This window comes from Grampus griseus (assembly GCF_964374135.1).
Source record: "Grampus griseus genome assembly, chromosome: 18".
Lineage (NCBI taxonomy): Eukaryota > Metazoa > Chordata > Mammalia > Artiodactyla > Delphinidae > Grampus > Grampus griseus.
In genome coordinates, this window is record NC_139012.1 from 73732487 (window position 1) to 73747895 (window position 15409).

Here is a 15409-nt window from a genome sequence, read left to right on the forward strand (position 1 = left end):
GGGATAAAGAGTCCTACAAATTGGGGTAAATCAACATGAAGTTCTTACGACAGGACTAAAAGTTAAATTTTCACATGTTTATCGTGACATTGGAAAATGCTTAGGATATAATGTTAAGTGAAAAAGCAAGATACAGAAGTATCTATAAAGCATCAGCTCAATTATGGGGAAAAAATCCATACCTGTTTAGAAAAAAGAGTGAAAGGAAATATGCCAATATGTATTATTGGTAGCTATTCATGGACTGAGATTATGAGATATTTTATTGTTTCATTTTTTTCTATATTCTTCATGCATTTTTCTGGGAGCAAATTATTATCCCATTTTTTACTGAGTTGTTTTTATGTATTTCATTGTAAAAACTGAAACATTTGGAAAAATTCTAACTATAGAAGGAATATAAAACTTAAAAATGCAAGTTCTTTTTCCTAATCACAATTTTTTCTCCAACTGGACACCACACTGATAATAGCTATTAACTATTTAAATGATACTTTCCACCTTTTTTCTATAAATATACAAAAAGGTATACGTTAAAAAAAGATTTATTTTCATTTCGGGTTTTGAAAAAATGAGATCATGTTCTGTAGCTTTTCTTGCTTTAACAATATATTATGGACAGTTTCTGAATAATTCCTATCGATCTAGCTCAATCTTTTCAATAACTAAATAAGCGTCTATTGAATGGATACATATTGTAACCTATTTAAATATGTCCATATTGATGGATATTTAGATTGTTTCTAATTGTTTAGTACTATAATCAGTGTTGCAGAGAATGTTCCTATACATATATCATTGCTGCTTGAGCAAGTATTTTTGTAAAGGAGAGTCCCAGATGTAGAAATACTGGATTACACGGTAAAGATAGTTACATTTTCATAGATATTAACAAACTGACCTCCAAAAGACTGTCCCAATTTACATTCCCACTAATGCTACAAGAGTGTTTTTTTGCCATGTTCTTACCAACACCGGCATGTAATAAACCTTTTTATTTTTTCTAATCCAATATGAAAAAGATGGTATCTTATTGAAAAAAACTGAACGTATCTAGTCATTAGTGAATTCGAACATCTCTTCATGTTTATGGCCACTGACCTCTTTGCACTTGTATTGTATAAGTCACCCATTCATATATTTTACCTACTTTTCAAATGAAATTGTACTTTTTCTATTGATTTTCATAATAACACTTTGTTGAAGCATTTTCATTCAGTTTACCATCCTTCTTACCTCTAGGATGTCCTTTATTGCAGACAATTTAAAATTTGTATGTAGTTAAATCTATCATTTTTTAAAGGTTTCCAGGTTTCACATCATGTTTAGAAAGGCCTTCCCTATTCCAAAATTTTAAAATATTATCCAATTATTTTCCTATCAGAAAAGATATGTTTAAACCATACAATTAAAATTATTGTCCATTATGTTGTTCAATATGATTTTTTTTAATTCACAGAGTTAAAATTTTACATATTTGTGCTTAAAAAATAAGTTTCTCTCTTCTGATAAAGTGGCGCACTCTTTTTTTTTTCCCCCGATTGTGTTTCTTCTTTTGCCCTTGCAGTCAGGAAGCTCTGAGCCCAGTTTTATCAGGCTCTTCTCTTTTTTATCATTTGGATTTTTATCCTTGTATCTCTGTTATTCTGTGCCCTTTACTACATGCTGCCTTGTATCTTTTCTGAAATCAGAAAGTGAAAACATAACGCATAAATTAGAAAATGATTAAACATAATAAATAGAAAGTGATTAAATAATTTTAAAAGCCTATTATATTTAATTTAAACATCTTCAGGTCATTTGTTTCTTAATCCATCTTACTATGAATTCCTGGCAGCCAGCTGATCGGATTATAGATCTCTTGCTCTCACTCTAATTCTCAGTGTACAAGTCTGTTTACCTTATTTTGAGCCCCTCAAGGTTAAGGACTGTTCTAATTATTCTTGAATCCAAGTCACCTGGAATCACCAAGGGACAGAAGCAAAGCATCACAGTTTAGAAATGTTTCCAACAGCATGCCCTTAAAACAAGGGTTGGTGTTACCTAAGTAATTAAAATAACCCGAACACCTCACAGTCCCAGGAAATACAATTATTTGGAATTTAACTGTAATTTGCACGCCTGCCTTCTGCTTTTTAATTAGCTTGATGACAGAACAAGGTGATGTGAAAGTTGATTTGGTAGCAGGAACTAGATTTTATTTAAATGAAAAATTCATAGCAGTGGAACAAATGCAAACCTAAAATCCGGTAATAAAATTTATCTTTTAACCACAATTTTATACTTGTTGTTAAATTAGGTGTTGGAGTGGGATGCAAGTTAGAAGAGAACATCCTGAAATCTCTCAAGGGAGACTTCTGCTTCATTTTCCCAATCCGTGCCTTCCCCTGATGACTGCATGTCACAGGGGTCACAGCCATAGTCTACACAGCGGCTGGCCTGGGGTCCTCCGTCTAGTAAAGGGTGGTGCTTAATCCTCGTTCTAAAACACCCTTGGGGCATCCTTGGCAGTCCAATGCCTTCCAATGCAGGGGGTGCAGGTTCAATCCCCGGTCAGAGGGCTAAGATCCCACATGTCTCACGGCCAAAAAACCAAAACATAGAAAACAGAAGCAATATTGTAACAAATTCAATAAAGGCTTTAAAAATGGTCCACATCCAAAAAATAAATCTTAAAAAAAACAAACACCCTAGCACCTCCTCCTTATGTCAATAATGGGAAAATATCTAAGAAGCTTTATGTCTTTGGAAAAATCGAACACAGAGCCTTAGGGCGTCATTGAAATAGGCTTCCGAGCAGACCTTGACTAAGGCTCGGGAGCTCTGTCCACTGCCTGTCTCACCCAGTCCTCCAGAGTCTGGGGCTACCCCCTCTGCCCCCCACTCCCACCCCTGCGGACCCTGGAGAAGGAGGCTGCAAGTAACAGAGCAAGGCTGGCAGAGCTCACAGTTACAGAGAGGAAAAACTGGGGGAGAGAGAGAAGGGAAAGAGAGATGTGACTGGGGGCAGCTGCCAGCTGCTTCTACCGGACGAGGCCTGTGGAATTTGCCATCAGAGCCTAAGAAGCTGACCTCGGGGCAGCTGCATAAGGGATGTGAAACAGGTGGGAGTCTCCGAGCATCTGCTGGAGGCTGTTCTAGGACACGGGGAAAGGCAGGACTCTCACTTGTCCTCAGGAACTGGTCTATTGCTTCATTATGTAACAACCTGCCCAAGTCACAAGTACTTTCTGAGCACTCGGCGTGGAAACTGGTAACATCATGGTGACCCTTTCTCTGCTGGGAACATCCCTTACCTCCCATGAACGCACAATCCCTCCTCACACAGTATCATTCCTTCCCCTCTCTTCCTTCTGGTTAAACACCTACTTTTCATGGCATCACCAACCGAATTCTAACCAAGACGTCTCAAGGAGAGCCTGGCCTGAGGCAAGGAATCCTGTGTACCATTTCTGTTTACCACCATCCCCAGTTCACACATGTGAAATCTAATGGTAATGGTGGACCACAGATGGAATTCTTATACTCCACAGCGGGATACTTATATTATTGTGGAAAAAGCACAGGACACATACACAACCTATGGGATTTCCTGATGCCACCACATGACTTGGGGCAAGTCCTTTCACCTCTGAATCTTGATTTCCCATCTGCAAACTAATACTTTCCTTGTCCACCACTCTAGGTTTTTGTGAGGACCAAATCATATTTAGCACATTAAAGTGTTTTATAAAGTAATACAAAGTGGAAGAGAATTCTTGTTATCAAGATCACATGGCTTTCCAAAATCCGCTACAGAGCAGAAGTATTTGAAAAAATAATGAAATTTTTATGGTCTTAAACACTGTTGCTGCCTTGCCCTCTATTCTTCGCACCTGAAATACCTTATTTCCATTTAGCTCTACCTCCACTAAAACAGCTAAAACAGCCACTCTCTCTGCACAGTTTTCAATGGAACACTTTAAACATGTACTGAAGCAGAGAGACTAGTCTAGTTAACTATGTACTCTATCACCCAACTTCAACAACAAGCAATACCCATGTTTCATCTTCTGTAACATGTTGACTCCACGTGCCACCATCCTGGGTTATTCTGAAGCAAATCCCAGAAAGCGTATCACTTCATATTTGTGCGTTTCTAAAAGACGGCTTTTTAAGAAAACATACCCACAGGGAGGGATAAATGAGGAGTTCGGGATTAGCACACACACACTACTATATATAAAACAGACAACCAACAAGGACCTACTGTAGAGCACAGGGAACTCTACTCAGCATTTTGTAATAACCTCTAAAGGAAAAGAATCTGAAAAAGAATAGAATATATGTATATGTACAAATGAATCACTTTGCTGTACACCTGAAATTAACACAACATTGTAAAGCAACTATACTTCGATTAAACAGAAACAAAAACATAACCACAAATACTACCATCATACTCAGAATAGCAATAATAGTTTCTTAATGTCATCTAAGAGCCAATGTTGGTTCACATTTCCTCAGTTATCTTTAAAAAAAATTTTTTTTGGTGTGTTTGTTTGAATTGGGATACAAAACAAGATCCGTACTTTGCAACTGGATGATAAGTCTAAGTTTTTTATAATCTACAGGTTCTCCCTCTATGTCCTTTGTCCCCCTCCCAGAATGTTTGTTTATCTGCCCTTTTTTTTTTGCAATTTTTGTTGTTATTTCTACTGTTGAGTAAGTTGGATGGTTTGTTTTATAGAGTTTTTCAGTCTGGTTGGTTGATTTTATTCCCATGGTGTTATTTAATATGCTTCTTTGTCCTTTCTACTTCTGGTAAATTAGTAAATCTAAAGGCTAGGGCGGATTCATTTTTCCCCCGAGACTAACTCACATGTAATGTTGTAGATCAGTATTAGTTCGTAACGTCTGGTTTTCCCTTTCCATTGATGATCATTGCCTTTACCTACTGATTCACTAAAGCTTTGAAAAGATGATATTCTATCATACCTTATTTATTAACTAGAATGCTTTTAAACACTAAAAGAGAACTTTCCCCTCACCAACTATTTGGTTATCATGAGATACAGACTGAATAGGAGAAGTGGCTTAAATATTTTATTCTTTTCTTTCTTTACCAAATTTCAAAAAACGTTTCTTAGCATCAACCAAAGTGACTAGTTTTTATCTTATTTTGTATCATTATGACCTCATGGATACACATATATTTTGATTTGATGAATATTATTCTACTGCAATTATGAATCTTATTGATATTCAATCTCTTCCTTCCTTCCTTCCTCCCTCTCCCTCCCTCCCTCCCTCTCCCCTCCCTCCCTCTCCCCTCCCTCCCTCCCTCCCTCCCTCTCTCTCTTTCTTTCTTCCAGTAGGAGCTTATTCAGTCTGACTCTCGAGTTGATAGAATCCTAGTAGTCTTTGAATTCCTCTTGGCTGTCTGTTCTGGGGTCTACAGTTCCTGCCCTAGACCTGGAACCAGCCATTTCTTCAAAGACCCTTATCTCCTGTTAATGCAAAATGTATTGAGAGATCACAGTCTGGGCACTGGGGGTACGCCATGCTATTGGTCTAGTCACTGTTTATAACTTTTCAGTGGACAGAGCTGGCAATACTTTTTTTTTTTGCGGTACACGGGCCTCTCACTGCTGTGGCCTCTCCCGTTGCGGAGCACAGGCTCCGGATGCGCAGGCCCAGTGGCCATGGCTCAGGGGTCCAGCCGCTCCGCGGCATGTGGGATCTTCCCGGACCGGGGCCCGAACCCGCGTCCCCTGCATCGGCAGGCAGACTCCCAACCACTGCGCCACCAGGGAAGCCCGGCAATACTGTTTAATGATAAATTTCAGATAAGTTCATACTTTATCCCATTATGCCCATATCCTATTTTTCCCATAATACACACATTCAGAATAACAGCAGATTTGGAATCGCAATAGCCACGCTACCACCAATAATGTAATTACTAAAAACAGTTTAAGATTTTTTTTTGCAATTCTTTTTGAACATAGAGTACATGCTATTAGGGTGGAACAACCAAATTACTCTTTTAAAGTCACTTGGAATAAGTCTTCTTATTCCATGGATGTATGACAATCCATTCAGCTGGTCCCCTGTGGATGGACAGCTGAGTCGTTTCAGTATTTTGCCATTTCAAATAGCACTGCAATGAATCACTTAGTGCATTCTGCTTTTGCCAGTCTACCTTTGGGAAAGATTTCTGGAGGTGGGACTGCTAAGTCAAAGAAAAAATGCACATGTGATTTTATTATTAGATATTGCCCATTTCCTTTCATAGGAGTTAAGCTATTTTATATTCCAGCCAGTACACGTACGAGAATGCCTCTTTTCCTGCAGATTCACGACAGTGTATGTTTTCAAACATCTGGATGTTTGCCCATCTCACAGGTAACATACCATAGTCTATTGTAGCTTTACTTTATGTTTTTCTTATTATGAGCGATGCTGATTCTCTTTTCATATGGCTAGGAGCTATGTGCAGTTCTTTTTCTAAGAACTGTCTGTTCAAATTCCTAGTCCATTTTTCTGTAACAGTGGTTTCACAAGTGTGATCTCTAGACCAGCAGGATATGCAGCGCCACCTGGGAATCATTAGAAACGCAAATTCTCAGGCCCCACCTCAGACCTACTAATGAGATGCTAGGATGAGGCCCAGTAATCAGTGTTTTAACAACCACTTCAGGTGATTCTGATGCACTAAAATTTGACAAACACTGGTCTATACGATTGATTCAACAACTGTATTTTAACTCAGTGCAGGCTTGTCTCGTTATTTTCTATTTAAACCGAGGCCAAACGTTAAACTGGAACCAAGAGTCAAAGGCCGTGTGACATTCATTCATTGATTCGTTGATGTATCCAACCGTTAACAAGTAGATGCTAAGTAGCCACTGCGTGTCAGTCACTGGGGACACTGCAGCAGCGGGGATACTGTGCTCAATAAAATGGACAAGTCACTGTCCCCAGGAGCTTCTCCTCCACTGAGGAAGGGCAAAACCAAACAAGTCAATTTAAGTCTTACCAAAGGGGATTACAAGGTGGTACTCCATTGAAGGGCAAGTGGTCAGGGAAATGCAAATTTAAAATAGCACTTCCACCAAATGGACGAAAAATTTTTAAAATGCTATCTATTCTTAGCAGGGGTATGGGTGGATATGGGTGAAGCACGGCAGCCTCTTTGGAAGGAATCTAATCATACCTGTTAATGCATCAAACACAGCCATCCCACTGCCGGGGACCAAGCCCGTAGAAAGAATGCCACCAAGGACACGCACTGCAGCATTGTTTACAGCAGCAAACACCAGTTTACAAAGTGAATGTCCACCAGTGGGGGAATGGTTCAATAGACCATGGTACATCCACACCAGGCAGCCATTGAAAAAGGAGCCATACACTGACTTGAGGGCAGCTCTATGACATACTCTGAGTAAGGAAAGTAACATGTAGAAAACTGGGTACAATCCAATCTTACTTTTAGGAACTCACGCAAGCCCATCTGCGTGTGTACGTATATGCACTGGTACATGAGTATAAGAGCACAGAAGAATAACCTGGAGCAATGAATAGCCACAGGGGTGAGCCATCTACCGTGGATTCAGGCTCAACATCCAAGCTTCCTTCCTCTTAGTGTGTCTTCCTACAGCGTGGAAGATGGAAAGCTAAGCCACATGCCGCGTGCTTGGACATCCCGCGGGCAAACGTGTACGCTTGCGATCTGGGAGGAGAAGGCGGGGCAGGGGCCGCACCGGGCTGCTGACCAGCACCTTCGTTTGTCACACCTTTGCGTCAGCTGAATTCCCTGTGTCCCTCACTAGCTTCCTGGGTGTGGAGGCGCAGGGCTCGGGGCACTGGCTTTGTGGGTGTGGATAGAGCAGGCACGGTGTGAGCTCGGGAGCAAGGCTTTCTGCGGTAGCCGCTGATCCCTGCATCCCAGCATGGGTGGTGCGGGCCTGGGACCAGCAGGGGGATGGAGCCCCTGAATCCCTGTAGAGGCAGCAGTTGCCCCCAGGGATCAGGGACCCACTCCCGGGGGCACAGTCTGCAGCTCACTCCTACTGGCCTTCCAGTGATTTCATCAGCGCCTGCTTCCCTGAACCAAATTTGCCTAAAACAGCTTGATCCTTTTTTCTTTGCAATGAAAACTGTGTGGTCTGATGGGCTACCAGTCACAGAGAGGAGTGAGAGGGAGTTGTGAGAATTTAAACACAGGAATATATGAAAGTGCCTTGAAAATTGTGGTAGTGTTATTATTATTAATTTTAAATGCCATCTGAAACTCATCTGTCATCCCATCTAGACAACTGATTTACCCAAGGACTTTCAAAAGACTTTAATGCAGAAGAGGCTCTCCACTGCGGAGCTTCTCCACAGCGCAAGTCTTACCCGCCGGTGTGGTCGTGGATTTTGGCGCTGGAAGCAAACTCCTGCGAGGTGTTGTCACACTGGAGGATGCTGGAGGGGCCGCCCGGGCAGCCCCTTTGGGTGTGTCTTTGGAAGGCAGAGCTGCCTTCAGAGCCGGCTGGTCTTCAGTCCCAAAGGCTGAACCTGTGGAAGCATACAAGTTCATGAAAAATGGATGGACCCCCTTGCCGTGTGACACTGTCGACCATCCTACCGCTGCCACCTGCTTTAGAACCTGACCCGACTCCTAGTGAGTGGCCCTGAAAAGCATTTCTCTGGGACCAGATGTGGAAAAGAGCTCCCTTTAGCCACCGCAGGGAAGTCTGTCATCCAAATCCCCACGCCAGGGGCTCCACCAAGGCCACGAGCAGCCTCACTTCTCTGAAGATTTTACACATGTGCTCACGCACACACAATCTGCTTGTGTGGATGTGGAGCTGCAGACACACACGGTAAGCATTTATTTTGTGACTCACAGGGGATGAGCAACAGTGAGAAACAGTGTGAGTGACCCAGGGGAGACGAGAGTAAGAACGCACATGTGCACCACTGGTCCAGGAAGTGTATTCGGCGCTCCCTGAAACCCAGCTGATTTTACCTTGAGAAGAGGAGGCTTGGGATGAAGGTAGATGGGTGAGAATATGGAGACAGAGAATCCCTTTGAAACTCACGAAGCTTTTTGTCTGAAAAGCTGAGGCCTCATCAAACTAAGAGGACCTTGCATTAGAGTCCAGTTTACTGCGAAGGCAGATATTTATTCATCATTTCGGTTTCCTATTCAACACAGAACAGGCTCTGCGTCTATAGGACAGCTTGTTTACAATGGACTGCTCTGAAGATAGGGCATCCTGGGATTTGTGTCAGATTTAAATGCCCGGAATGGCCGTGGTCTAATTTTTTCCTCTATATCTTTTCAAACCTATTATGGTTTATACATTTGTAATCTCTTAAAGACAATGACACCACCATCTATTCCTATTAAAGGATAAATCTTCTAAATGTACCTCTGGGTACAGCTGCAAGGACTAATCTACTAAATTAAACAGAGAGCCTGAATATACTGAGATTACCGCTTGTTGGGGATAAAACTATCCAGTTAGGAACATGACCATCTACTGTGGAAAACAGGCAATGACAGGTGGAAGAAGTATACAGAATTTTAGTGAAAGATTAAATTGTTTTGTTTTCATCATTTTAAAAGGATAGTCATAACATTCTATTTAGATAGGGCCTGCATCAAAATGATAACATTATTAAGTGGCTTTAGTGTTAAAATACTCAGGAGTTTTATTCAACCCCTTAGAGTAAGAGATGGCTGCTCTCCTCCCTCTGAAAGTCTGTTTAAAATGGGTAAGATCTGTTTGGTTTCTAAAGAAAAGTGTATTTAGGAAGGAAAACTAAAGAACGTGTGATTTCCTAACAGAGAACCTATGCCCTATAGTTCTTTGAAGGTCCCGTGCAAGGTTTTAAATAGTTTTAAACAGGGCTAGGAGAATGCATTTGCTCCACACAAACAGAATAAAAATGATGAAACTCCGCTGAAAGGATGTACACTGTATCCTGAATTTCAGATTAAAAAGCAAGCACAGGACAGCCATATGCAGAAAAATGAAACGACCGCTATCTCACACAGTGCACAGAAATTAACTCAAAATGGATTAGAGACTTGAATGTAAGACCAGAAACCATAAAACTCCTAGAAGAAAACATAGGCAGTACACTCTTTGACATTGGTCTTAGCAATATCTTTCTAGATGTGTCTCTTCAGGCAAAGGAAGCAAAAGCAAACATAAACAAAAACTATATATAGAAAACTATATATAGTTTTCTATATATAGAAAAAAAAACTATATATAGTTTTCTATATATAGAAAAAAACTATATATAGTTTTCTATATATAGGAAAAAAAACTATATATAGTTTTCTATATATAGAAAACTAAAAAGCTTCTGTATAGCAAAGGAAACCATCGACAAAATCAGGGGACAACCTGGCAAATGCAAGGAGATATTTGCAAATAATATATCTGATAATGGGTTAACATCCAAAATATATAAAGAACTCACACAACTTAACAACAACCCAAACAACCATATTAAAGAAAGGGCAGAGGAGCTGAATTTTTCCAAATAAGACATACAGATGGCCAACAGGCACATGAAAAGATGTCCAACATCACTAAATTATTAGGGAAATGCAAATTAAAACCACGAGACATCACCTCACAACTGTCAGAATGGCTGTTATCAATAAGACAAGAGGTAACAAGTGTTGGGGAGAAAGTGGAGAAAAGGGGGCCGTCAGGCACCATTGGTGGGAGTGGAAATCGAGGCAGCTACTATGGAAGATAGTATGGAGGTTCCTCAAAAAATTAATGATAGAACTACCATTTGATCCAGCAACTCCACTTCTGGGTATTTGTCCAAAGAAAACAAAAACACTAATCCAAAAAGATACCTGCACCCCCGTGTTCACTGCAGCACTATTCACAATAACCAAGACATGGAAACAACCTAAATGCCCATCAGTGGATGAATGGACAAAGAAGATGTGCTACATAAACACATACCTACACACACACCATGTAATACTACCCAGCCATAAAAAGATAAACTCTTGCCATTTGAGACAACATGGATATACCTCAAGGGGATTACGCTAAGTGAAATAAGTCAGACGAAGAAAAATACTGTATGATTTCACTCATATGTGAAATTATAAAAAGCAAATACCCCCCAAGCCAAAATAAATGAAAAAACTAAACCAAACAAACAAACACATAGATACAGAGAACAGCGGTTCCCATAGGAGAGGGCTCTGGGTTGGAGGCTGGCGGCAGGAGAGTGAAATGGGTAAAAAGGATCAACTGTATGGTGATGGATGGAAACGAAAATTTTGGTGGTGAGCATGTTGTAGGGCATACAGAGGTAGAAATATAATGGTGCACACATGAAACCTATATGTTATACATCAGTGTTACCTCAACAGAAAAATAAAGTAAGCACGTGTCTGATCGAAACCTCATCAAGAAAAGGGACACCGGGCACCTGCAGAACAGTGAGTCTTAGCTTCTGAATCACAGCACAGGCTCACCAGTCCCATCCTAGGACTCAGAGAATCTCTGGGGGTTGTAGGACATTTTGAGGGGGGATGGCAATGGCTCGGCCACTAGAAATATTTCTCATGGAATTATCTAATGTTCAGCCTCTGCTGACACACTGCCAGAATCATCTATTCACTGGAATGTGTAGTGGAAGTTGAACTGAACGTAAAATCTTCCACACAGAGCCTTCTATTTAACTATTCAGGTTTCTTAAGAAGGGGAATATTTTGTAGCATTTGTGGAGTTCAAATGCCCTTTTATCAAATGCTCTTGTGCCTGGCATTATTCTCTTACGTGAAATTTATAATTCAGTGAACATGTCAATTTGGAGATCCGGCTGCTCTCCAGGCTGGGAAGTAATTCATCTGTTTGAAGAAGGAAGCATCAAGGAAGCTCTGTACTCCCCTCTGAGAGAGGTCTTGAATACCGAAAAGTAAAACAAAACAAAATAATACAATACAATAAAATAAAACTGAACCCTGCTCTTGTCCCTTATTGTGGGAAACAGCTCAGCAGTGAACAGTACCCCTCACTGAAAACCAGCTTAAGTCAGCCAGTACTTAAAGACACATGATTCAGTAAATGACAAGTACTCTGAATTTGGAAACGGCTGCTGAATTCTGTAACTGCTCGGAGACTTCACAACAATGCAGACGACATCAAACCACGGCATGGTAAGAGGAGAAAACAACCGGAAATACACCGTGCCTGTGTGAGCCGGAAAGATGCTCTGGAGGATACAGCTAGTGAGAGTGGTCCACGCATCTGATCAGTCATCCCATTCCCAACCAGTCAGAACCTACTGTGTCCCGAGCCATCCACATGATAAATGGTGCAGACTCGGGGGAAAGACAACCAGGCCTCCTCTCCCTCCCACCTCCCTGCTCCTCGTTTCTTCATCTGTAAGTGACGATAACGATAATTGACTCCACAGAGCTGCTGTGAGAATTAAAAGAGCTAATGCAAGTGGATTTTTAAAAAGGTGATGCAAGAGTTAGTCAAAAAAAAAAAAAAAAAACACACGTTTAGAGTGGTGTCCGGTGCATGGTATGCTCTTATGTGTTAGTTATGAACACTTACAGGCTAGCAACACAGCAAATGAGCTTTTCATAGGAACCTGGAAAGTATTCAAGGATTAATATCAGATGTCACATCATCATCACCAAAGTATGAAGGGATTCCTCTGCTCATAATAACCAAAGGACTACAGCGTCCTGCTTCACTGCCGGATAGGGGCCATCTTTTGTAGATATCCAAATCACCATATCATTGACTTGCTATTTGGAAAGTAAGATCTCCTTCATTAGAGTGTGAGAATTTGCAAGGCCTATATTCTGCACGGTTATAGAATTCAGCTGGGTCCATTTCTATACATAAACCTGATCTCTCTACCTTTTTCTCTTCAAACTGTCAGGACAACGATGCTTGTTCAGCACCAAATCCTAGGAGAAAACCAGCTTCTTATTCTTCCTCCAGGGACAGCTCCTACAGTTCATTCCCCACATGCCTGAACACCCTGAGCTGATCAACTGAGTCTTTCAAATTTTCACTGGCGGTCCACTGGTTAGGACTGGTATTCAAGTGGTTGGCGCTTTCACTGCCATGGCCCCGGGTTCAATCCCTGGTCGGGGAACTAAGATCCTGAAAGCCGTGTGGTGCAGAAGAAGAAAAAAACTTCATGAAGTCATGAATTTCAGACCATATTCAAAAACTAATTAAAGGGCTTCCCTGGTGGCTCAGTGGTTGAGAGTCCGCCTGCCAATGCAGGGGACACGGGTTCGTGCCCTGGTCTGGGAAGACCCCACATGCCGCGGAGTGGCTGGGCCCGTGAGCCATGGCCGCTGAGCCTGCGCGTCCGGAGCCTGTGCTCCGCAACGGGAGAGGCCACAGCAGTGAGAGGCCCGCGTACCGCAAAAAAAAAAAAAAAAAAAAAAAAAACTAATTAAAAATGAATCAAAGACATAAATGGAAGGGCTAAAATTATAAAACTCTTAGAAGAAAACTGAGATTATGGTTTCTCAGATATGACACCTAAAGCACAAGTAACTAAAGAGAAAAACAGATAAATCAGACTTCATCAAAATAAAAACATTTGTCCTTCAGAGGGCACTATTAATAAAGTGCAAAGACAACTGACAGAATAGAAGAAAATATTTACAAATCATATATCTGATAAGGGTCTAGTATCCAGAATACATAAAGAATTTTATAGCTCAACAATAAAAAGACAAGTAACCCAATTAAAAATGAATGCAGGATTTGAACAGACATTTCTCCAAAGAGAGATATTGATACAAATGGCCAATAAGCACATGAAAAGATGCCAACGTCACTAGTCACTAGGGAAATGCAAATCAAAGCCATTAAATACCACTTTCAACCCAGTAGAATGGGTATAATTAAAACACAGACAATAAGAAGTGTTGGTAGAGATGTGGAAAAATTGGAATCTTCATACATTGCTGGTGGGACTGTAATACAGAGTAGTCTCTTTGGAAAACAGTTTGACAGTTCCTCAAAATGTTAAACACAGAGCTACCATATGACCTAGCGGTACTACTCTTGGGTATATGCCCAAGAGACTTGAAAACATATGTCCACACAAAGCCTTGTACACAAATATTCATAGCAGCATTATGCATAATAATTTAAAAGGGAGAACCGCCCAAATGTCCATCAAGAGATGAATGGTACATAAAATGTGGTTTACTCATACAACAGAATAGTACTCAGCCATAACAAGGAATGAATTATTGATAGAAGCCACAACATAGATGAACCCTGAAAATGTTATGCTAAATAAAAGAAGCCAGGCATGAAAGGCGACGTATTATACAATTCCATTTATATGGAATGTCCAGAATAGACAAAGCACAGAAGCAAGAGTAGATTAGAGACTGTCAGAGGCGAGGGGGCCAGGGGAGAGAGGACTGACTGCTAATGGGTAAAGGGTTTCTTTCCGGGGGTAATGAAAATGTTCTGGCATTAGGAGTGATGGTGTATAACCTCGTGAATATACTAACAACTACCAGATCTATGCATACAAGGGTGAATCTTATGGTATTTGAATTATCTACAAAATCAATCAATTAAAAAATTCTCATGCATCAGTTTTCTTTCCTGGATCCCCTGGTTGGAACAGGTTCCTCGAATTGGGATTCAGCTCTCAGCTCTCCCGAGAACTCCTGTTCTCACGCAGGAGTGATTATTCCTACTTCCCATCCAGCGCCCCTGCACTGTGGCTACAGTAGATCCCAACCCGTCCGTCCCAGGGTGCTTCTGTCTCCTGGTGGCACACTCTCGAATAACACAAAAAAGAACACCCCTGGAACCCACTACTGCATCCCATCCACTGCAGCAGAAGGACCAAGCTCCCAAGTGGAAGGATGGCATCGCTAACTCCTTCACTTTTCTCATCTACTCCCACCAAATCAGGTGTGGGTCTCAGCGGCTCTGGTCCTACGCCACAGACAGAGGAGGCCACGTGCAAATTCAGGCCAGACAAGGCTGCACTAAAGGAATGAAAGTCCCTCACAGGACCTGAGGCACTGGGCGGAGGAAGTGTAGATTTATAGGAGCCCTGATAGCCCCCCACAAAGCGATGAGTGGGATCTACCCAACCTGCTCGAAAGGATCATTCTGACCAAGACTGCAGTCAGGACGAGATGTTAGGGTTTGCGATGCACATCCCAATGCGCTTGTTACCACTTCATTTACTGGGAAGGCCAATAACTAAGACTGAACTTTATTATTTTTTTGTAAGTATACACAGAAATTTTATTTATTCTTTTTTTTTAACATCTTTATTGGAGTATAATTGCTTTACAATGGTGTGTTAGTTTCTGCTTTATACCAAAGTGAATCAGCTATACATACACATACATCCCCATGTCCCCTCCCTCTTG

At 41.2% G+C, this 15409-nt stretch overlaps 1 protein-coding gene across 1 annotated transcript in view; it reads right to left on the bottom strand.

Annotated features, from left to right (window-relative positions):
* Positions 1-15409, bottom strand: part of MTUS2 (microtubule associated scaffold protein 2) — a gene marked incomplete at its 5' end in the record, with an annotated part of 327280 nt that overhangs the window by 151893 nt on the left and 159978 nt on the right. Inside the window, one exon of the mRNA XM_082675664.1 lies at positions 8383-8544. Within this exon, the coding sequence (XP_082531790.1) occupies positions 8383-8544 (162 nt within the window). The remainder of the gene's footprint in view (positions 1-8382; positions 8545-15409) is intronic.